General features: G+C 36.9%; 1 protein-coding gene across 3 annotated transcripts in view; it reads right to left on the bottom strand.

Annotated features, from left to right (window-relative positions):
- The window catches only part of KLRG1 (killer cell lectin like receptor G1), a 52,602-nt gene that overhangs the window by 7,217 nt on the left and 20,898 nt on the right, over positions 1-24,487 (bottom strand). Inside the window, exons 4-5 of one of the 3 annotated variants that reach the window (XR_010321913.1) lie at positions 22,754-22,854; positions 22,143-22,388 (exon numbers count right to left, since the gene is read on the bottom strand). Coding sequence is in view for 2 of the 3 variants with exons in the window: in XM_023549091.2 (XP_023404859.1) it covers positions 22,277-22,388; positions 22,754-22,854 (213 nt within the window). In the remaining variant the exon portion in view is untranslated. Of the gene's footprint in view, positions 1-14,460; positions 22,389-22,753; positions 22,855-24,487 lie in introns of those variants that run through there. The other 2 variants (XM_023549091.2, XM_003410809.3) reach the window with 2 other exon arrangements.

Raw genomic sequence — 24,487 nt, forward strand, 5'->3', positions numbered from 1 at the left:
TATAGAAGAAATTAAGGACAAAATAAAGAAATTCATAGACTCCAATGAGAATGAAAACACTTCCTTTCAGAACCTTTGGGACACAGCTAAAGCAGTGCTCAGGGGTCAATTTATAGCAATAAATGCACACATCAAAAAGAAGAAAAGGCCAAAATCAAAGAATTATCCCTACAACTTGAACAAATAGAGAACAACAAAAGAAACCCTCGGGCACCACAAGGAAGCAAATAATAAAAATTAGAGAAGAATTAAATGAAATAGAGAGTGGAAAAAACAATTGAAACAGTGAACAAGACCAAAAGCTGTTTCTTTGAAAAGACCAACAAAATCAATAAACCACTAGCCAATCTGACAAAGAAAAACAAAAGGAAGCAAATAACCCAAATAAGAAATGAGATGGCTGATATCACAACAAACACAACTGAAATTAAAAGAACCATATCAGGTTACTATGAAAAATGGTACTCCAATAAATTTGAAAACCTAGAGGAAATGGACAAATTTCTAGAAATACACTACCCACCTAAACTAACACAAAACAGCATGTGGCTCATCAAATTGTGCACTTTAAATAGGTGCAGTTTATGGTATGTCAGTTATACTTCAATAAATTTGTTTCTTTCTTTGTTCTTAAAGAGCATATTTGAAGGGAGATACGCAGCCATCTTTGGAAACACAATCTGACACAGCATTTTACAGTTGCCATCTTGGTGGGCAGTGGTCATGATATAGTTGTCACTCCTCTTCATGCATGAACTTGGTTGTTTTCCCATTGACATTCCATTGAACAAGTGCAGTCTCTCAATGGTTCAGTCAATGAATCATTTAACAACAATTTGAAAAGGAATTGGAATTCTAGCTTTTGTTTGAAATCTTCTGTTGATAACTTCTGGCAAGATAAAAAATATATATATTAGAATGAAGACGTGCAGAATGGTTGTCAGAAGTTTGGAAAACAATCCCAGAAGTGACAGTGAGGCACTCTTAGGAAACACTACATCACCAACAGCCATGCGATGTCACAGACCATAAAAATGAAATCTGAAAGTGATTCGGAAGAATAGCACTTAAGATGAAAATAAGTTTTAAGAATACATCGACCAGGTTTTTTTGTGAGCACACACAAGTAACATGTGATAAAAATCAATAGTTAAATCTCAGGTACCTCTTTCAATATGTACGAAATAAAAATTCTAAGTTGGAAGAAAATGTGTCATCATTTAATTGGTAGTAGTTTTTGTTCGTTTGTTTCCTTTTTTAGTGATAACATAATGGCACATCTTAGGAACTATGGTATCTTATGTTTTATGAAATGCAAGGAATTTTGTATCTTTTTTTATTTTCAGTTTGATTCATAAGAGCTCCCATACTGTCTAAATATTAACCCCTTATTATTAGGCATTGTAAATATATTCTCCCACTCCATTATCAATATATTAATACTGTGTTTGGTAACCTTCATTGAGTAACAACTGTTCATTTTGATTTACTCAAATTAATCAATTTACCACATTATTATTTGTGCTTTAAACATGTTGTTTAAAAAGTCTTCCCTCACCCTAATGTCAAAAAGATCTTTTTTAAGTCTCTCATTTAGCTTCGTATTTGGTAAGAGGAAGAAATCCAGTTTTGTTATTCTACGTTTGGTGAGTTTTTCCATTTTCACTCAAACAATACTTTTTCTACCTTGATTTGGGGAGCCACCTTAAATATATATCAAGTTCTAATTTATAGCAGTTTGTTTCTGAGCTCTCCTGTTACCTGGGTCAATTTGTTCATTGCGTATCTTTAAATCTGGTAGGGTATGTCTTTTCTTTTTTCTTCTTTTTAAATATCCCCTCTTTGTTCTTAACCTTTTGTGAACTGCATTTTTCCACATACATTTTAGAATATGCTGTTAAGATTCTCAAATTATCTGCTTGGAATTTTTACTGGAAAGACATTGAAATTACAGATTAATTTGGGGAAATATTTCTCATTAACATCCTAAGTCATCTCAGCAATGAATGTGGACTATTTCTCCATTTATTTCTCTTTCATTATTATAGTTCTTTAGTAAGGTTTTAAGCTTTTCTCCATAAGGTTCCCATGCATTCTTTCTAAAGTTAATTCCTAGATAACTTTATAGGCTTGTTTTTTTTTTTTTATTACTGTGAATGGTATATTATTTTACATTACATATTCTAGTTGATTCTTGTTGATACAGAGGAAAGCTCTTATTTTTATAATTTACCCTTATATCTGGCCATTTTATTGAACTATTATTAGTTTCACTCATTTTTACATTAATTTGGATGAGTTTTCTACATAGACAATCTGAAAATGATGGCTTTTACCTCTTGCCTTCCAATCTTTTCCCCTATTTCTTTTTATTTAATTGCATTGATCAAGAGCTCCAGTATTACAGTGAACTGTGATAATAAGCATTCTGGCCTTATTCTGAATCTTCAAAAAAATGTATTTACGGTTTCTTCATTAAGCATGATATTTCCCACAGGTTTTTGGAATATACTCTTTATTAAGTTAAAGGTGGTTCTTTAGATTCTTAATTTTTTAAGGTTTTTTTAAAAATCATAAATATATGTTAACAACCAACTTGTAGTAATACATCTACTAAGATAATCATAATCAATTTTATCCTTTAATACATTAATATGTTTAATTACATTAGCAGATTTTCTGATTTCAACCTATTGTTACATTCCTAACTTAGAACCTGTTTGCCTATTATGTACCAATGAGTAGTAAACTTTTGAACTCCGCAAATATTTTTCCAGGGTTTTTCATCTATGTTAATGAGTGAAATTTTTCTTATAACCATATCCATTTTTGGAATACAGGATTAGTCCCATAAAATGAGTTGGGAAGAGTTTCTCTTTTTCTATTTCTGGAACAACTTTCATAATACAACCAGTTGCTATCAAATCGATTCTGACTCATGTTGACCCCATGAGTGTCAGAGTAGAACTGTGCTCCATAGGATTTTCAATGACTGATTTTTTCAGAAATAGATCGCCAGGTCTTTCTTCCAAGGCACCTCTGGATGGACTCAAACCTCCAACCTTTCAGTTAGCATCCGAGTACATTAACCATTCTCACTACCCAGGGACTTCTTAAATAATAATATAGAGATTACCTATTCCTTGAAAATTTCTAAGAACTCATATATAAAACTACCCAAATACAGGGGTTTACTTTGGGGGAGAAGGTAGGGTGGAGAGAGGACTTTGGTTATCATTTTATTTCATGGAGTTATTTATCTCTATTTTCTATTTGTATGTGTACATATCATCTCTCCTGTTTTTGAGTTTTGGTCCTTCCAGCAAATTCTGCTGCTACTAATGCCACGTCATATTTGCATGTTCATTAGACATTTCTATCACCTTCACATATTGTGTCTTCTTTTATCTGAAGAACCCACAACTCCAGAGAGGCCTCAGAGAATTCTTTCTGAATTTCCATGTTGATTTTTTTGTAGGCCTGGATTAAAGGAGTAGTTCTTCACAACTCTGAATTAAGAAGCTATCCTGTTAGAGGATCTTTGTGGTTTGTAACAAACGATCTTACAAGAAATAAAGGCGATTTCTCCCTCAAGATGATGAAAGCATGGGACATTAAAAAAGCAAACAAGGCCAAAGGTGAAAAACATTCTTGTTCTCCATCAAAGTCCAAGTTTCCATCTCTCTCTCCTCACTGAAGACTTAGGAGTGAAAACTACTGTCTTCACTTTATTGGAATACTTTTTGCAACACTTTATATGAATATGTTTAGTTCTTTGCACTTTCGTGTAGAACAATTCGCATGTATCCCCATTTTTTGGAAGGGCAGAGAGCGGAACTGGGTGGAAGGTACAGTACAAAAAGCTAGCTGGCGTTCTGAATTTATCATCGCTATTTTATTACAAAACCATATTTAGGCTGAACCAAATGAAAGTGTCATTTTTGTAGATCAAAAAAAGTAAAATAATAAAAAATCTCACGATTTCCAGCCTAATGTCTTCTACAGAAAACTGAGGAAAGATTTCCTAACTTGGATAAACCAACAAAAACGCAGTTAAATAGAAAAATGAACAGCATGGTATTTGTCTGCCAAGATGAGGTGAGAGGAGTGGTATTGCTTAAAGGAAAAAAATATATATATATATATATATATACACGCACACAAATAATCCTCAGAACCCACTGTATCTGCCTGATTCTGTGCCATATAATGAAATTATGCATATGTGATTATGGACCATTCCAAAATGATAGGAAGATTAGCCTTGATTCTACCCTTCTCCTTTCTTACTTTTAAGAAAATTTACTTTCCTATAATTAGATGTTGCCTTTTTATTGAGAATATAAACGTGTCTCGGTTTTATCCTCTTTCGTCCTTTTCTTCCCTAATGAGCCTACTGCCACTGATATTTCCACTGTCTTTGCTACTGAAAGTTACCGTTTTTTTCTTTCTTACTCATTCACCGTCATTCTAGGATGAATGTCCATAAGTGACAGTGACCTGAATATAATGTACAGGCAATCTTGTTAATCAAATGACCCTAGACCTCTATCATGAAAGTGTACGGTGAAGAACCAAATGATTGAATGGACACAAATAACCTATTCATACCTGAGTAGAACAAAAATAATGCACAAATGTTTCTAGAATCAAAGTAATAGGAGGATGTTCATTCGTCCAGTGATTGAATAAAACAATTTTTTCCTTTGATTGGCTTTAAAAAAAAAAAAAAACTCTGAAATGGTATCTGTAATAGTTACACCCCCTGAAATGACCTTGGGCTGACTGCTTTAGCAACTGTCACTAGCACAATTGACCACAAGAGGGCAATTAAATCCAGTAATGAGATTATTACACATCAATTCTTTTTCAAATAGTTTTTTGTCTTTTTCATTGTACTTTAGATGAAGGTTTACAGAGCAAACTAGCTTCTCATTAAACAATTAATACACATACTGTTTTGTGACATCAGATGCCAACCCCACGACATGTCAACACTTTCCCCTTATTGACCTTAGGATCCCCATTATCAGCTTTCCTGTCCCCTCCTGCCTTCTAGTCCTTGTACCTGGCTGGTGTGTCCATTTAGTCTCCTTTTATTTTATGGGCCTCTCTAATCTTTGACTGAAGGGTGGTCCTCAGAAATGACTTCATTACTGAGCTAAAAGGGTATCCGGGGGCCACACTCACAGGATTTCTCCTGTCTCCGTCAGACCAGTAAGTCTGGGGGGGGTTTTGTTTCGTTTTGTTTTGTTTTTGTGAGTTAGAATTTTGTTCTACATTTTTCTCCAGCCCTGTCCAAAACCCTCTATTTTGATCCCCCTATTTGGATTCCTTTATTTTGTCAGAGCAGTCAGCGGTGGTAGCCGGGCACCATCTAGTTGTACTGGACTCAGTCTGGTGGAGGCTGTGGTAGTTGTGGTCTGTTAGTCCTTTGGACTAATCTTTCCCTTTTGTCTTTGGTTTTCTTCGTTCTTCCTTGCTCCTGATAGGGTGAGACCAGTGGAGTATCTTAGATGGCCACTCACAAGATTTTAAGACCCCAGATGCTACTCACCAAAGTAGAATATGGAACATTTTCTTTCTAAAAACTGTATTATGCCAATTAAGCTAGATGGTCTCTAAGACCATGGTTCCCACAGCTCTCAGCCCAGTAATTTGGTCCCTCAGAGAGTTCGAATGTGTCTATGGAGCTTCTATGACCTTGCTTTGGACAAGTCGTGCTGGCTTCCCCAGTATCATGTAATGGCTTGCCCTTCACCAAAGTTAGCACTTACGTATTGTCTATTTAGTGTTTTTCCTCCCACCCCTCCCCTCCCTGGTAACCATCAAAGATTGTGTTTTTGTGTGTAAACCCTATGAGTTTTTATAGCAGTGGTCTCATACAGTGTTTGTCCTTTAGTGATTGACTTTTTTCACTCAGCATAATGCCCTCCAGGTGCATCATTGTTCTTTATCATTGCATAGTATTCCATTGTGTGTATGCACCATAGTTTGCTTATACATTCATCCGTTGAAGGGCATCTAGGTTGTTTCCATCATTTTGCTATTGTGAACAATGCTGCAATGAATATGGGTATGCATATGTCTATTCATGTGATGGCTCTTATTTCTCTAGGATATATTCCCATGAGTGGGATTGCTGGATCACATAGTATTTCTGTTTCTAGTTTTTTAAGGAAGTTCCATATGGTTTTCCAAAATGGTTGTACCATTTTGCATTCCCACCAGCAGTGCACAAGAGTTCCAACCTCCCCACAGCCTCTCCAACATTTGTTTTCGTTTTTTTTTTTTTTTAATTCATGCCGGTAATGCTGGTGTGAGATGGCATCTCTTTTTGGTTTTGATTTGCATTTCTCTAGTGGCTGGTGATCACCAGCATTTCCTCATGTGTCTGTTAGCCACTTGAATGTCTTCTTTGATGAAGTATCTGCTCATATCCTTTGCCCATTTTTTAATTAGATTGTCTTTTTGTTGGATTTTCCTGTAGATTTTAGAGATTAGATCTTTGTTGGATTTGTCAGAGCCAAAAAATTTTTTCCCAGTCTGTAGTTTCTCTTTTTACTGTTTCGGTGAAGTTTTTTGATGAGCATAACTGTTTAATTTTTAGAAGATCCCAGTTAGCTTATCCTCTGGTATTTGTGTATTGTTAGTTATGGTTTGTATCCTGTTACTGCTGTGTATTAGGGCCTCTAGCATTGGCCCTATTTTTTCTTTTGTGATCTTTAAAGTTTTTGGTTTTATATTTAGGTCTTTGATCCATTTTGAATTAGTTTTTGTGTATGGTGTGATGTACGGGTCCTATTTCATTTTTTGTTCATAGACATCCAGTTTTGCCAGCATCTTTGTTAAAAAAACTATCTTTTCCCCCATCTGATGGACTTTGGGTCTTTGTCAAAGACCGAGTGACCATAGGTGAATAGATTTACATCTGGGTTCTCAATTCTGTTCCATTAGTCAATGTATCTGTCATTGTAGAAATACTAGGCTGTTTAGACTACTGCAGCTATATAGTAGTTTCTGAGGTCAGGTAGTGTGAGTCCTCCTACTTCATTCTTCTTCTGCTTCAATAGTGCTTTAGTTATCCGGGGCCTCTTCCCTTCCCATATAAAGTTAATGATTAGTTTTTCTATCTCTTTAAAGAATGCTGTTGGTATTTGGATCAGGATTGCTTTGTATTTGTAGGTTGCTTTGGGTAGAACTGACATTTTCACAATGTTGTGTCTACCTATCCATAAGCATAAGGTATGTTTTTCCGTTTACATAGATCTCTTTTGGTTTCTTGAGATAGTGTTTTATAGTTTTCTTTGTATAGGTCTTTTACATCCCTGGTTAGATTTGTTTAAAAAAAATAAAATTTTTATTTTTTTTATTTTATTTTTTTAGGGGCTATTATAAATGGTATTGTTTTCCTGATTTCCTTTTCATCATTCTCTTTATTTGTGTATAGGAAATGAACCAATTTTTGTATGTTTATCTTATATCCTGCCACTCTGCTGAATCTATTGGTTCCAGTAGTTTTCTCATGTAGTCTTTTGGATTTTCTATGTATAGTATTATATCATCCAAAAATAGGACAGTTTTACTGCTTCCTTACCAATTTGGATGTGCTTTATTTCTTTTTCTTGTCTTATTGCTCTAGCTAGGACTTCCAGAAATACACATCAATTTTTAAAGTGATTACTTGGGGAAATAGAGGAGAAGGAAGTTTGATAGGAAATTTTTTTTTTTAATTTAGAAAAACATAAAGCTATACATGTGCAGACACTAAATAAGACCATTTTATCAAATCCCAGTTTCTGTGTACAGAAACTATTTCAGAAAAAGTTTTTAATTATTCTATTTTTAAAGTTATCAGAGAAGGAAAATACACAGTTACTCACTTTCCTTTATTTCACATACGCAATTTAAGCTGGTTTTCACTTTCCTCTGCCCTTATTAAAAGCAAATAATAGGTACTAAAAAAGAGAGAGAATGCAAAGAATGTCATGGAGTTGAAGAGATATGCTTTGACTGTTATAACTAATATTGTATTCAGCAATCATCTTTATATGTGACCAACTTATTGAATGATCTGGACTCATACATTACAATCAGGAAAGAGCTTTATTCTCCCCCCATGGCCTTCAAACACACTCTGAAAGACCACCCTTTCTATTCCTGGACAATATATCAGGTAAATCCTTAAGCTCGTCTAATAAATTCTGCCCACTAGAACAATCTCGTTTGACTACCAGGAAAAGTTTAATCCAATCTAAATCAAAATGTCAATATTAAAACCAAATCCTTTTTGCTGGGCACTCCTCTCAGTTCTGATTCTTGTTTCCCATGACTAGCAATGGGGAAGTAAGGCAGCCTTCAGGTATCAAAAGATCAGGGAATCCTGAGAAAAAAAGAAGGAGGAGGATATTATCTGGCCATCATTACATGTAGAAGATATCTGTGATGGTCTTTTGCTATGACAACTTGGCTAGACAGCATTCCCCTTATTCAATCAAACATTAATCTAGGTGTAGCTGTAAAGATATTTTGTAGATATGATTGAAGTCCATAATCAGTTGATTTATGTAAGGAAGATCATCCTAGATAATCTAGATGTGGCTGATTAAATTCACTGGAAAGCCTTCAGAACACAGCTGAGGCCTCTATGATGAAGATGAAATTCCACCAGTTGACTGCAGCTTCAACCCCTGCCAGAGAATTCCAGCCTGCCATTCCTGACAGCCTACCCTAGGGATTTTGAATTTGCAGACCCCACAATCACATAGCCAATTCCTTTCAAGAAATTACTTAATATATAACACCTACTGGTTCTACTTCTCTGGTTGAACCTTTACCTATACCAAAAAAAAAAAAAAAAAAAAACACCCAAACCCATTGCTATTGAGTTGATTCCAACTCATAGCGACCCAATAGGACAGAGTAGAGCTGCCCCATAGAGTTTCCAAGGAGCACCTAGTGGATTCGAACTGCTGGCCTTTTGGTTAGCAGCCATAGCTCTTAACTACTACACCACCAGGATTTCCATTTACCCATACAACACCCTGGAAACCCTGGTGGTGTAGTGGTTGAGAGTTATGGCTGTTAACCAAAAGGTCAGCAGCTCAATTCCACCAGATGCTCCTTGGAAACTCTATGGGGCAGTTCTACTCTGCTCTATAGGGTCGCTATGAGCTGGAGTCGACTCAACAGCAACGGGTTTTTTTTAACATATACGACACCCAAATATCAGTTATCTCTCATGGGGCACTTTTGTGGATTTTAGAAGACTCCACACAGAGATCCCTGGGGAATTTCTATAATGCATCATTCCCTGACACGGGTGATAGGCTGTCTGAGAGGCCTCTTAGGACTACCTTACCTCTCAACTTCTAGTGAAATGTCCCACATGACTTCTTTCTTGGAAGGTCCGTTGTTTTGTAGACAGTGCTTTTGGGTAAAGCTCTTTGTAGATAACTCAAATGCCGCTACCTACTTCTGCTTCCTCTGGGCCCAGGGGAGCTCATATACCCACTCACCAAATATCTGTAAGGGTACACATTACACCTATTGAAGCTACCCCCCTCCTTGCCCTGTCATTCTCTGCCAGTTTCTTATCGATAGACAGATAAAAGTTTCTATGTCCTCTGTCTTAGTCATCTAGTACTGCCATAACAGAAATACCACAAGTGGATGGCTTTAACAAAGAGAAATTTATTTTCTCACAGTCTAGTAGGTTACAAGTCCAAATTCAGGGCATTGGCTCCAGGGGAAGGCTTTCTCTCTCTGTCAGCTCTGGAAGAAGGTCCTTGTCCTCAATCTTCCCATGGTTGAGGAGCTTCTCAGGTGCAGGGACCCTGTGTCCAAAGGACGTGCTCTGCTCCTGGTGCTGCTTTCTTGGTAGTATAAGGTCCCCAACTGTCTGCTTGCTTCTCTTTCCTTTTTATCTCTTGAGAGATAAAAGGTGGTACAGGCCACACCCCAGGGAAACTCCCTTTATATTGGATCATGGATCTGACGTGGGTAAGGGTGCTGTTACAATCACACCCTAACCCTTTTAACATAAAATTACAATCACAAAATGGAGGACAACCACAGAATACTGGGAATCATGGCCTAACCAAGTTGATACACACATTTTTGGAGGGACATAATTCAATCCATGACACCCTCCATAATAGGAGACTCAGATCAGGTTCTTCCCTGCACTCTCTTATGCCCCACTTAGCCTCAAGTCTACAAATTTCCATAGCTGAGCAAGTAGAGAGCCAGCAAATAAGACTCTGTGTCTGTTATTTTATCTTTTACACTGTTACTCTGAAATCTTTCTCTCCCCAACACAGTCCTCACTTCAGCATCCTCACTGTTTGGCTGGCTACTTTGATTTCCTTCTGCCTCTTTCCTTCCCCTAAAGCCACCCTGAAAAATCCTCACCCTTCATCATTCCTATCATTTAACTTCTCTGTTATTACCGCTAGTGGGACAAGGGCTGCTGCCAAAAATCAGGCAGTGGTGCAGACTGAAACTAAAAACGTACAGCCTTCTGCTTCATCTGAGCTCTCAGTGCTGCCCAGTGATGTTGTGTCTATAGGCAGGTGTCTCTCTTTTCCCTTTGCAATGTTCTAAAATTCTACCTTCCATGGTCCCCCAAACCCTTCACTTCTTCCCTCATTCTTAGCACATGACCTTGTCTTTTATTTCACTGATAAAATAGAGTCTATCAATCAAGAACTGTCTATATTTTCTTTCCTACCACTCAAAACTTCTCAGAATCCTCAACCATCCTCCTTTCCATTAGAGGGGACACTCCTCCCATCCAAGGTTATTTCTTCCAGTTGTGCATTGGTCTCATATTCTTTCACTGCCTCCGGAATCTTGGTCTATTAAATATCCTTTCTCTTTCAACTGAATTTTTCACCTCAAGTTGCAAGCTTTCTCCTATCTATATTTATAAATGCATTGACCCTGCATATAACCATCTATTTAGATATTATCTCTTTCCTTCCTGTCATAACTACTTAAAAAAAAAAAAAGAACCTTCTAAATGCATTGTTTCCACTTCCTTACCTCTTATTTGTCAGCTAACTGAAATTTCACATTTGTCACCAGCACACCAATGAACCATGATGAAGAGTGACCTCCACATTATCAATCTCATAGAATACTCTCATTTTATTTTACATCTTTTTAGCATTTGATCCTAATGAGTGCTTCCTCCACCTTGAAAATCACTCCTCTTTAGCTTTTAATCATATCACTTTCATACTCTCTTTTTTGCACCAGAACAAGAGTTTCCTCCCCTATACCACCTCCTTTTTCCTCTCTTCATCTCAGTTTTAATATGGAAATAAAGACTTCACTGTCATCAAAGCTCTGCTATAATGAAAGATCATTACTAGCAAGAGAAAGATTTGTCTTACAGATGTTCCAATCTGTAGAATCTGAAAGACCTCCTCCTAAGTAAAAATGTATCATTACTCTTCAAGGATGGAACCAAGGGTAAACAGTCATCATCATCTTGATAAACTTGTGGCTTACTTCAAAGATGAAATGGTCATGTCATTTCTGTGCTTAAAACCTTCCAGCAATTTGTTGTTACACTAAGATAAAGATCAAGAGGCAGCCATTTGAAAAGAACAAGAGGAGACTGTATGGCTTAAAATCAGGAAAGGTGTGTCTCAGGGCTGTATCCTTTCATCATACTTATTCAATCTGTATGCTGAGCAAATAATCTGAGAAGCTGGATTATATGAAGAAGAATGAGGCATCAGGATTGGATGAACACATTAGCAACCTACGTTATGCAGATGACACAACCTTGCTTGCTGAAACTGAACTTGAACTTGAAGCACTTACTGATGAAGATCAAAGAGTACAGCCTTCACTATGGGTTACACCTCAACATAAAGAAAACAAAAATCCTCACAACTGAACCAATAAGCAACATCATGACAAACAAGAAAAGACTGAAGTTGTCAAGGATTTCATTTTACTTGGATCCACAACCAACGTCCATGGAAGCAGCAGCCAGGAAATCAAACAACACATTGCATTGGCAAATCTGCTGCAAAAGACCTCTTTAAAGTGTTAAAAAGCAAAGATGTCACCTTGAAGAATAAGGTTTGCAGAAGAACTAGATGGTGCCTGGCTACAATCGATGACTACCCTGATGGGGAACTCAACAGAGAACCCCTGAGGAAGCAGGAGAGTAGTGGGATGCAGACCCCAAATTCTCATAAGACCAGGCTTAATGTTCTGACTGAGACTGGAAGGACCCCAGTGGTCATGGCCCCCAGACCTTCTATTGGCCCAGGACAGGAACCATTCCCGAAGCCAACTCTTCAGACATGGATTGGACTGGACAATGGGTTGGAGAGGGATGCTGGTGAGGAGTGAGCTTCTTGGATCAGGTGGACACTTGAGACTATGTTGGCATCTCCTGCCTGGAGGGGAGATGAGAGGGTGGAGGGGGTTAGAAGCTGGTGAAAAGGACACGAACAGAGAGTGGAGGGAGAGAGCAGGCTGTCTCATTAGGGGGAGAGTAATTGGGAGTGTGTAGCAAGGTGTATATGGGTTTTTGTGTGAGAGACTGACTTGATTTGTAAACTTGCACTTAAAGCAGAACAAAAAGATTCAAAAAAAAGAATAAGGTTTGCCTGACCCCAAGCCATAGCGTTTTCAATTGCCTCATATTCGTGTGAAAGCTGGACAATGAATCAGGAAAACGGAAGAAGAATTGATGCCTTTGGATTACGGTGTTGATGAAGAATATTGAATATACCATGGACTGTCAAAAGAACAAATCTGTCTTGGAAAAAGTACAGCCAGAAAGCTCCTTAGAAACAAGGATGGCAAGACTTCATCTCACATACTTTGGACATATTATCAGGAGGGATCAGTCCCTGGAAAAGGACATCATGCTTGGTAAAGTAGAGAGTCAGTGAAAAAGAGGAAGACCCTCAAAGAGATGGACTGACACAGTGGCTGCAACAATGGGCTCAAGCATAACAACGATCATGAGGATGGTACAGGATCAGGCAGTGTTTTGTTCTGTTGTACATAGGGTTGCTATGAGTTGAAACTGACTCGACAGCATCTACCAACAACAACAACAAAGATAAAGAAAAAATCCTTAATATAACTTGCATAGCCCTATATCATATGGCCCCTGTATCCTCCTCCATCCCTGTCTCAGTTTTTTAAGTACGCCATATTTCTCTCTGCCTTGGTGCCTTTTGAACATGTTACTTTGCCCACTACTGCCCTCACTTACTTAACTAGTTTATTCTATTTATCCTTCAAATAGCAATTGAAATTATTTTTCTTCCAAGAAACTATGTAGGCTAGATCAAAACTTTTCATTGTATCCAATATTTTTCTTTCATGCCACTTACCACTGTTTGCAATTACCATATTTCATCCTTTCTAAGACATGTATTTGATCACATTTTCACATCTATGAAATGAAGATGCATATTACTACTGGCAGCATTCTTAAATTTGATGAAATGTAGTATACAAAATTTTGTTTGGTTATTTGTTAACTTCTCTCACACCACACTATAAACTCCATCACAGTGTCTATTTGGCTCACCCTTACACTCCCAGTGCCTAACATAGTGCTGCATGTAGTAAAGGTACAACAAATATCGATAGAATAAATAAATTAATGAGTGAAATAATTCAACCATGAACAAGAAAAATCCGGACACAACTCTCAGAGCTCTCCCAGTGTCTGCTATAAAACTGGCTCCCTGACATGTTGTGCTATCTAAGAATCATGTCGCTAAGGGTGGTACTTTATTGGGGATGCAAAGGTCTTAAACCACAATCAGTTTAGTAGAGGCAAACTCAGTAGATATTTAAGTGCATTAAACAAAAAATGAATAGTTAATAGATCTTAGGTTTGCTATAAATAATGTGTCATGTTTCCACCAAAGAATAGCAAATTCTTATTATCCCTTATAGACAAGATAAAGACTGTTGAGTTGTATGCCTGAAAAATTAGAAAATCTGAAGCTGGTGGAGATACTGCACCCAAAGGTAGACTAAAAGAGTTCTTTAGTGTTAGTGGAGTATTTCGGACTGAGTGCTTAGTCCTCCATAACTTGTTCAAAATTTTATCAGTGACTAAATACCCAGCTGAGATACTTATGGTATAGAAGGAATAACTAGTGTACCAAATGCTGAAATTGAGATTATAGTTTAGACTTTAAAGGGAAATAAGATAAAACATAATAATAATAAAGTGAAATCATAAACTCGGGTTCAAAACTCAGTTGCACAAAAACAGAACAAATTGCAGTCAAACCACAGTGGAATTTACAAATAAGAAATCTTATAAGTTTAAGTTCTAAAAAAAAAAAAAATTTTTTTCTAACTCTGATGATGTGTTAAAAATTCTCTGTGGCAGTATGGAGCAAAAAGAAAAAAAAAAAAAAAAGATGATTATAACAAGCCAGCTTCATTCTCTCCATGTTTAACATCATTTTTACAAAAAGTTTTTTTTTTTTTCTAAACGTTCTGAGACCTAAGGCAAGGAGAAGTTAATCAGCCTGACTTCAGTCTACATCAAGGAATCATTTTAAGAGTTCTCTAGTAAATATGAGTATTCCTTTCTTAATATTTGTTTCAGGCTGTCTCATAAAACTAGCCTTCTGTATTTTAGAATGTTCGTCCCCCCATCCATCAGTGTCACCACATTAATATATAAACCAAAAAACCAAAAACTTTGTCCATTGAGTCGATTCTGACACACAGTGAACCTCTAGGACAGAGTAGAACTGTCCCATAGGGTTTCCAAGGAGTGGCTGGTGGCTTCCAACTGCTGATCTTTTTGGTTAGCAGCTGTAGCTCTTAACCACTGTACCACCACGACTTCTCACCAATATATATAGTCCTGTTGCTGTCAAGGCGATTCCAGCTCATAGCGACTCTAGAATGCAGAATAGAACTACCCCATAGGGTTTCCAAGGAGCAGCTGGTAGAATCGAACTGCTGGCCTTTTGGTTAGCAGCCAAACACCTAACCACGGCATCACCAATACTGCAATATATGTATGTGCGTATATACATATATATATATATATATTTTTTTTTTTTTACAGCAACTTGTTAAAAAAAATGGTAGTAGCACTTGTGAGAACACTTCGAAGGGGGAGGGCACAGTTGGCAAAAAAACATAAAATACGGTAAATAATTTCATAATTTTCAGATCACCAATATTGTATTAAAATATTTAACTGAGTACAAACATAAAATTAAGTATAAAATCCCATATGCTTGTATCTTTAAAATTAACAGTGAATTCAAATCAAATTTTAAATTAAAATCAATCAAAACCATAAAACTGGTAAAATTCTAATTAAAACTTAAATATAATGTTTTATATGATATGGTTTTGCTGTATTTAAATCACCACTCACAAAGTGAATATGGCACTAGCTAAAAAGGAAGCCATATTCGGGGGTTGGTATGATAATACTTCTGTGTGCTATGTGGTAATTCAATACTGCCCAAAATTTTCTCCATTCAAAACACACACAAAAAATCTTCATTTGTATACTAGGTTTCATTTGGACATATCATGGCCTTTGCTTTATATAAATTCATCATTTATATATTAATTCAGTTGCTATAAAAAAAAAAAAATTCAGTAGCCCTTACTTATTAAAGTAGTACTGTTCTTGGGATGAAATGATCATTTGTAAAATGTAAAAAAGCTGACAGAAGTTGCATGTGAATAAATAGTTATGAGCATAATATTTAATGCATTCGCACTTAAGTCAGGAAGTAAGCAAGTGTGTATATTAACATCTTTATTATTTAACATTGTTCTGAAGATTTTAAGCAATGCAATGAACCAAGAGAAAGAAGTAAGATCTATGAATATAAAGTTATAATTCTTTACAGATTATATGATTGCTTGCCTAAAAAATGCACTAGAATCAACTGAAAAACCGTTAGAAACAACACAAGAATTCAGTAAGGTGGTAACAAAATTAAGGTACAGAAACAAATAATATTCATTTATGTAAAAACAATCAGTAAAAAGATATAACAAAGGAAATACAGCATTTGTGATCACAGAAAAAAAATTAATTAAAATAATTTGAAATAAACTTAACAAGAAATATGAACTATTCACATGAAGAAAATTTTAATGTGCTCCTGAAAAACACAGAAGAAGACGTGAACATACAAAAAGACCTACCCTGTCCTTGAGTATGAAGATTCAGCATTATACAGTTAATCTATGAGTTTAATCTGTAAAGTCACCCAGAGGTTTAATGATGTCCTAACAAAAATAGCAGTATTTTCTTTTGAAATTAGATAACCTGATTCTGAAATTCACGTGAAAAAATAAATAAGAATATCTGAGAAAATTCTGAAAAAGAAGAGCAGTAAGGAGGCTTGGCTTCATAAGATAGGAAATATAAAGCATGGTACCCAGCTGATAAAGACACAGTCATAGTAGTAAGACAGAACAGAAAGTCTAGAAGTATTCCTAAATGCATATAGGAATTTAGTTTATGTTAAAGGTGAAATATCAAAACAATGGGGTAAAAATAGCTTATGCATTAACCGAATTTGTGAAAACTGAGCAGCCTGTGGGAGAAAATAAAGTGAGATCCTTATTTCTATCTTGCAGCAAAATAAATCAAAACTAAAATATCTTTTTTTTTCCCAGTAATATGAATAATGAAACAATAAAAGCACTGAAAGAAGAGACAGCTGTTTCATATAATCTTAAAGGGGGGAGGTTTTTCTAAATATATCACAGATCCAAAGTCATAAATGAAAGGATAGATTAAATTTGACTGAATAAAAAAATATGTCAAAAGACACATGACATTGCAACAATCGTAATAACCAAAAAATATGTGTTTGGTTACATACCAAAAAAAAAAACAAAGCCCACTGCCATAGAGTTGATTCCGACGCATAACGACCCTATAGGACAGAGTAGAACTGCCCCATAGAGTTTCCAAGGAGCGCCTGGTGGATTCCAACTGCCAACCTTTTGGTTAGCAGCTGTAGCTCTTAACCACTATGCCACCAGGGTTTGGTAGATGTATACATACAGGTAAATACATATGAATATACGGGTTCACATGTATAGGTATTTCTATAGGCAAATGTATATACAGGTTCACATGTGCTGCATATATATTCATATATAAAATAAAGCACATAGAGGACACAGTTATGGATGCTTTCTAGACATAACCAAACACCTTATGGGATTGGGTTCTTGGGTTTGAGAGTTTAGAACCCTTAGTCTTGAGCGGCAACTGGGTCAATTGGCATTACATAGCTCATAAAGATAATGTTCTACATCCTAGTTTGGTGAGTAGCGTCTGGGGTCTTAAAAGCTTGAAAGCAGCCATCTAAGTTTCAACTATTGGTCTCTACACATCTGGAACAAAACAGAAAGAAGAAAACCAAAGACTCAAAGAAGAAACTAATCTATAGGACTAACGATCTACACAAACCATAGCCTCACCTACTTTGAGACCAGAAGAACTAGATGGTGCCCTGCTACTACAACCAACCTTTCTGACCAGAGACACAATAGATGGTCCTGGATAGAGTGGGGAAAAAAATGTAGAACAAAACTCAAATTTCTAAAAAAGGCCAGACTTACTGGGCCAGTAGAGGCTAGAAGAACCTTCAGAACTACTGCCCTGGGACACCCTTTAAACTTGGAACTCAAGCCACTTCTAGAGGTCACCTATTAGCCAAAAGACAGAGTGGCTCATAAAATAAATAATATCACCTGTCTTAGTCATCTAGTGCTGCTGTAACAGAAATACCACAAGTAGATGGCTTTAACAAAGAGAATTTTATTCTCTCACAATCTAGTAGGTCACAAGTCCAAATTCAGGGCATCAGTTCAGGTGAAGGCTTTCTCTGTTGGCTCTGGAGGAAGTCAGTGTCATTAATCTTCCCTTAGTCTAGTAGCTTCTCTGCGTAGGAACCTCAGTTCCAAAGGACACACTCTGCTCCCAGCACTGCTTTCTTGGTAGTATGAGGTCCGCATGTCTCTCTGCTCACTTCTCTCTTTTATATCTCAAAAAACATTGGCTTAAGACACGATCTAATCTTGTATATCTCATCAATATAACTGCCACTAATCCATCTCATTACATCATAGTGATAGGGTTTACAACACATAGGGAAATCACATCAGATGACAAAATGGTGGGCAATCACACAATCCTGGGAATCATGACTTAGCCAAGTTGATAGATATTTTGGCGGGACACAATTCAATCCATGACATCACCTGTGAGTACTGTGCTCCTCTAAACAATCATCTAAATGAGACTTAATGGTCAACATTAACCCCAGACCAAAGATGAGAAATTAAGGGGGGGACAAAGAAGCTAGATTAATGGAAACAGAACAACCAGAACAAAAATAATGAGAATGCTGACACATTGTGAAAAGTATAACCAATGTCACTGAATAGTATGCATAGAAATTACTAAATGAGAACCTAATTTGCTATGTAAATTTTCTCCAAATCACAATAAAATATTTTTTTAAAAAAAGATCATCACCCCCTTCCCTGTTCACCACAAAGAGGTGCTGAACATTTCTTTGCAAGTTAGGGATGGAAAGGAGAACTTGAAGTCTGGAGTCCAACTCAAATAGTCCCTGGGTGGTGCAAATGGCCAAAAAGTTAACAGATTAAAGGTACCCAGAGGCACCTCAGAAGACAGTTCTGGTGATCTGCTTTCAAAAGGTCATACCTTTGTCATGGATTGAACTGTGTTCCCCAAAAATGTGTGTCAACTTGGCTAGGCTATGACTCCCAGGATTGTGTGATTGCCCACCATTTTGTCATCTGATGTGATTTTCCTATGTGTTGTAAATTCTGCCTCTATGAAGTTAATGAGGCAGGATTATAGGTAGTTATGTTATTGAGGCAGAACTCAATCTATAAGATTAGGTTGTTTCTTAAGTGAATCTTTTTTGAGATATAAAAGAGAGAAACAAGTAGAGAGAGACAGGGGGACCTCACACTACCAGAAAACAAGAGCCAGGAGAATAGTGTGTCCTTTGGACCCCCAGTCTCTGCACTGAGAAGCTCCTCAACCAGGGAAGATTGATGACAAGGACCTTCCCCAGAGGCGAAAGAGAGAGAAAGCCTTCTCCTGGAGCTGGCACCCTGAATTCAGACTTCCAGCCTCCTAGACTGTGAGAAAATAAATTTCTCCTTGTTAAAGCCATCCACTTGTGGTATTTCTGTTATAACAGCACTCGATAACCAAGACAGCCTTGAAAACCCTATGGAGCAGTTCGTGGTGACCCCATGTATGTCAGGGTAGAACTGTGCTCCATAAGGTTTCAATGGCTAGTTTTTTAGAAATAGATCACCAGGCCTTTCTTCTGAGGTACTTCTGGGTAGGTTCAAACTGTCAACGTTTCAGTTAATAGTTGAGCACTTAACCATTTGCACCACCCAGGAAGTATAACTGGCCCTGGACCCTAACAAATAAGTTAAAGGACCAAATAAATGACAACGAAATAAGCTACTGCTTCCAATGTAATACTCATAGGGGAAACAAAGCAGTAAGCGCTAGACCCAATTCTGATGAGAAGGAGCAAAAATCCTTACAAGAAGACAAACCTATTCACAGAGCGCAACTGCACACATCCTGCCTGTCCAGGAGAAAATTTAAGAGCCTACTGTACTCCTGGGTTTCTCTTTAAATAGCTAAATGGGATTGTATATCCTGTAGCAGCCAAGCCATGGCTCTAGTGGAATCACTATCATTACATCTTTAACCAAGTGGGAGTTGCTATCACATCCATAACCAATAGGTACCTGCCCTAATCCCAAGAACATTTTACTCCAGAACCAAACATAAGAGATGATAGGGTATGGGAGCTTGTTTCCACCACTTCCTTCTATGAACATTACATTCATATTAACTGGCCCTTCGCTTTTTCAAAATCAGCTATTGACTGCTCATATCCCTGGTGACAGAGTGGTTAAATGCTCAGCTGCTAACTCACCAGCCACTCTTTGGGAGAAAGATGTGGCAATCTGCCTCCATAAAGATAACAGCCTTGGAAACCCTATGGGGCAGTTCTACTCTGTACTATAGGGTCACGAAATCAACTCAACAGCAACAGGATGGGTAGATAAGAAAGGATTAGGATATACTCTTTCTTGCCCTTAATCCCTGTAACCAACTTGGACTAACTGAAAAAACTAAAATAAAAATAAAATATTCTTATATTTTTATTCATCCATTCATTGATCTAATATTTACTACCTTAGATGCTTGAGATACAGTGGTAAATAAGATATAGTCCACACTCTAAAAGAACTACAGAAGAGAAAGACAAATAAGAAGATCACAATCCAGTGTCATCAATACTACAGTATTATGGTCCCCTCCATTACTGCCTTCCGGGAATGTAAACATCATCTTCCTTCCTTATCTATGTCCAAACCCAATTTAGAAGAAACAATAAAGCCCTTCTCATTTTTGAAGCATAGTGCCTAAACTAATCTGGGCTCCTGAACACAACCTAAACACTTCAAGGGACAGAGTAGCAGGGGTGAGGGCTTGGGGGCATCTCGGTCAATCAGTATAACAAAGTTTAAGAAAATGTTCTGCATCCCACTTTGGTGAGTGGCATCTGGGGTCTTAAAAGCTTGTGAGCCACCATCTAAGATGCATCATTTGGTCCCAACCCACTTGAAACAAAGGAGAATGAAGAACACCAAAGACACCAGGAAAATATTAACCCAAGAGACAAAAGGGCCACATAAATCAGAGACTCCATCAGCCTGAGACCAGAAGAACTAGATGGTGCCCAGCTACCACTAATGACCTCCCTGATAGGGAACACAACAGAGAGTCCTTGGTGGAGCAGGAGAAAAAAAAGTACAGAGCAGAACTCAAATTCATGGAAAAAGACCAGGCTTAATGATCTAACTGAGACAGGAGGAACCCTCAAAGCCATGGCCCCCGGACATTCTATTAACCCAGAACTAAAACCATTCCCGAAGCCTACTCTTCAAAGATTAGACTGGACTATAAAACATAAAATAATACTCGTGAAGAGTGTTTTTCTTAGTTCAAGTAGATACAGGAGACCAAAGGGGTGGCTCCTGTCCTGAGGCAGAATGAGAACAGGAAGGGACAGGAGCTGGTTGAATGGACACAGGCAACCCAAGGTGGAAAGGGGGAGTGTACTATTACATTATAGTGATTGCAACTAATGTTACATAGCAATAAGTTTATAAATTTTTGTATGAGAGATTAGCTTAAGCTGTAAACTTTCACCTAAAGACAATTAAAAAAAAAAAAAACCTATGTGGGCCCAGCCCCTAACAAAATATAAAACTCAAGTATTTACAAACTACTGTATGTAAGGAAATGGCATTGTAATAAATGTTACCAAGACTCACTGTAATTGTATACAGACCAATCCTGTAAACCCAATAAAAACTATTTTACTGTGTTTATGAAAAGAAAATGATTCATACAAAAAAAATAATAATCTAGGGACTCAATCATATAAACTGCCTCTTTAAACTTTCCTCTATGAAAATGCCTCATCATACGGATGAATGTAGTGAAATCGCATAACATGCAAATCACACATTCAAAGTGTGGAAAAGGTACAGTCACACATTGGTTCTGTTGGTCACACAGCACATATACACATATTCATAAATCAAGGCAAGGTGTTTATGAAAGTGTGAAGAGCTGAGAACTGTAAAGTGCCACCCAGTCCTCACCTACTTCCCACAATTTATATTCTCATCATTAACATTAATTTTTAGAGTTAAGCTCTATCTGCAAAGGGCCACTATTAAGAGTAAAAATTTATTATCTGGGAGAAGTAACATGTTAACCCTTTAGAACATATAAAAATCCTCTAGAACTTTAGCAATAGTATATTTGCACAGATTTTATCAGATAACCTGAAATTACAGTATAGAAAAGATAGGGGTAGGCATGACAGAGATGGTAGGGGTAGGCATGAGAGAGTCAGCATTAGTTGCTAGAGAAATACTAAGAACAAACTATATCTATTTCACAAATTTTCTTTCATCACTAATATAATATCAAAATAGTCTCAAAGATAGTCAGCAGTAAAGCATCAATCCTTGGGAGGCTACATTAATCTTACCTCTAATACCATATACTAGAAGATTCAGCATTCACTAAATATATACTCATGGTTGTCCCAATACTAAGTGGCCAGCTCCCCCTTTTTCAGGAGTTGTAAGACAGATCTGAGGGTCCAGACAGAGTGACCATCCATCAAAGTCTGACCTTCTTACAGACCCACTGTAAAAGAACTTCACAGCTAGAGGCTTGGAGACCAGCTTTGCTGATGGTCCCACACGTCTGTACAAAGCTGTTGGAATAAACCCTGTAAGAAATCAGAAAAATTAAAGTGAAATACAGAGTAAAGGAGCTGAAAGGCATGAAGGGAAAAAAAAAAAAAAAAAAGAGCAAATTCTGTCTCCCTATTCAGGCCCACACTTCCCACACTTCTCTCAGTAACCAAAACAGCTGAAGAATAAGAATGGCTCTTTAGCCTCTCTTTAAAGTGTCGTTCCTTTTTTTTTTTTTTTTTGCCCTAATCCACTGTTCATTCCCTTCCTTGCTCCCTATTCCCTACCCTTCTCATCCTTTCCTCTTCTGCCCATCTGCTATCCTTGATCTATTTCCCTAGACACATGATTTTTCTTCCCCTTTTCTTCACTTTTTTTGCACTCTTTTGAAGACCCTTACCTTGAAAAGTTTAGGGCTGATCCGTCTTCCCACCTCCAACCAAAATTGTTCCTCAGACCAACCCAGTGAAAGTCATTATGGAGGAAATTTTTGAGGAGGCTCTAAAGGAGAGATTGAAGATGATGAAAATAAGGTAAAAATGATGAAGGAAAACAAAGAAGAAACCTAGTGTCATGGTCAAAAAACTATTCCTTACACCCTCCCTCTTCACCACCCACTCCAAATAACTAACCCTTCTTAACTTCTAATTCTAGAGGTTTGTTGAATGCTGAGTGGACCTGCTTCCTAGAATTGAATTTGGGGTCTATTATTGCATTCTTTTAACTTGACAGATAATATTATTACGTCTCTACCTTCCATCCCAACTTCCTCCATGATTAGATGGAACACCTGCTAGGTATTCAAATAATTTCAAAAGAAAGGTGTTAAATACTGCTGAGGAAAAGTCATTTTCTCATCATCACTGAATACATAAATTATGATTGAGTCTGTGGCAATATACTTTGCTTTTTTTTTTTTCACTAAACTCCCATTTTCCAATTCCTAAGAAATTTTATATATGACAAGAAAAAAAAATTGTTCTTAAGAGGACAAGTGTAAGACTAAGTTAAGTTGAACACACCTTTTATATGTCTCATGCTACAAACCAGAACAGAGATAAAAGACACTTTGCTTTGCACGGTCTAAGCTTCAAAGGAAGGAGCTTATACCTTAAGGGAATTGCCTTTGTAAACGAAACTTTCTGCATTTTTGCCTTTACCCTCACTGAGTACTTAAGTGTGTTTGTTGGGGGTGAGGAGGTAGACTGAAGAGTAAAGGAGGATAAAACATGAAATGACATTGTAATGTTTCAGGATAGCTTGAAACTTTTCATGTATTTCTTAACTAACTTGCTTAAAAGGATTACTCGAATTAAGAAAAAATGAGTGTTTCCTTATTTCTCCACTGGAATTATAAGCAGAGCATTCCATTTCCTTTTTCCCTTTATTTCAAGGGGAAAAAAAGGGCAGCTCAACGTTTAGAAATGGATAAAGATTTGCTCAAAAACTTCAATTAGAGTCCGAAGACCCAGTATTAGATAAGATCACTTATAAGCCCAAATCCTGCCCTTACTCAAGATCCAGGCTATTCTTAGTCACTTAATCAGTCCAATTTACTACTTCTCACTGGTGAGGCTGGGTATTAAAATTTTTTACTCTATCAATTTCACTTAAAACCTTTTGCCGTGTTTATGCACTTCTTTTTGTTCTGGTGCGTACCTAACACATAAAAGAGTATTTGGCACATTTACTTGGTTAACTCCTTGGGTAAGAGGGAAAGAGAACTGGCTAAAGACTTCCTCCTTCCACATGGAAGAGGCCTTCAAAACCAGACTGCCATTACCCATGTTGTGTATGTGTGTGTCTGTATAGATGATACACATACATATTTGTAATATATTTATAAATAACTGTAGACATAGCAATAAAAGTATAAGTTAAGGTGCTATCTCAGAACTACCATCCACCAAAAAGGATGTGCACTAGAGCACTTGAGGTGTTATCAAACTTTAGATCTTGTAATGTTTGACTGCATTTTTTGGAAAAAAAACAAGATCTAAAAGCAAGATAAAGACAGAATCCAAACAAATGAAATTAGGTACATTTTTTCTTTTTTTTTTTTTTCTTTCTTTTTTAGGTCAATATTTATACTGCACACACATGCTTTTGCAAGTATTTTTTTTTAATTATAATT

The sequence above is a fragment of the Loxodonta africana genome, chromosome 4, assembly GCF_030014295.1.
Source record: "Loxodonta africana isolate mLoxAfr1 chromosome 4, mLoxAfr1.hap2, whole genome shotgun sequence".
Lineage (NCBI taxonomy): Eukaryota > Metazoa > Chordata > Mammalia > Proboscidea > Elephantidae > Loxodonta > Loxodonta africana.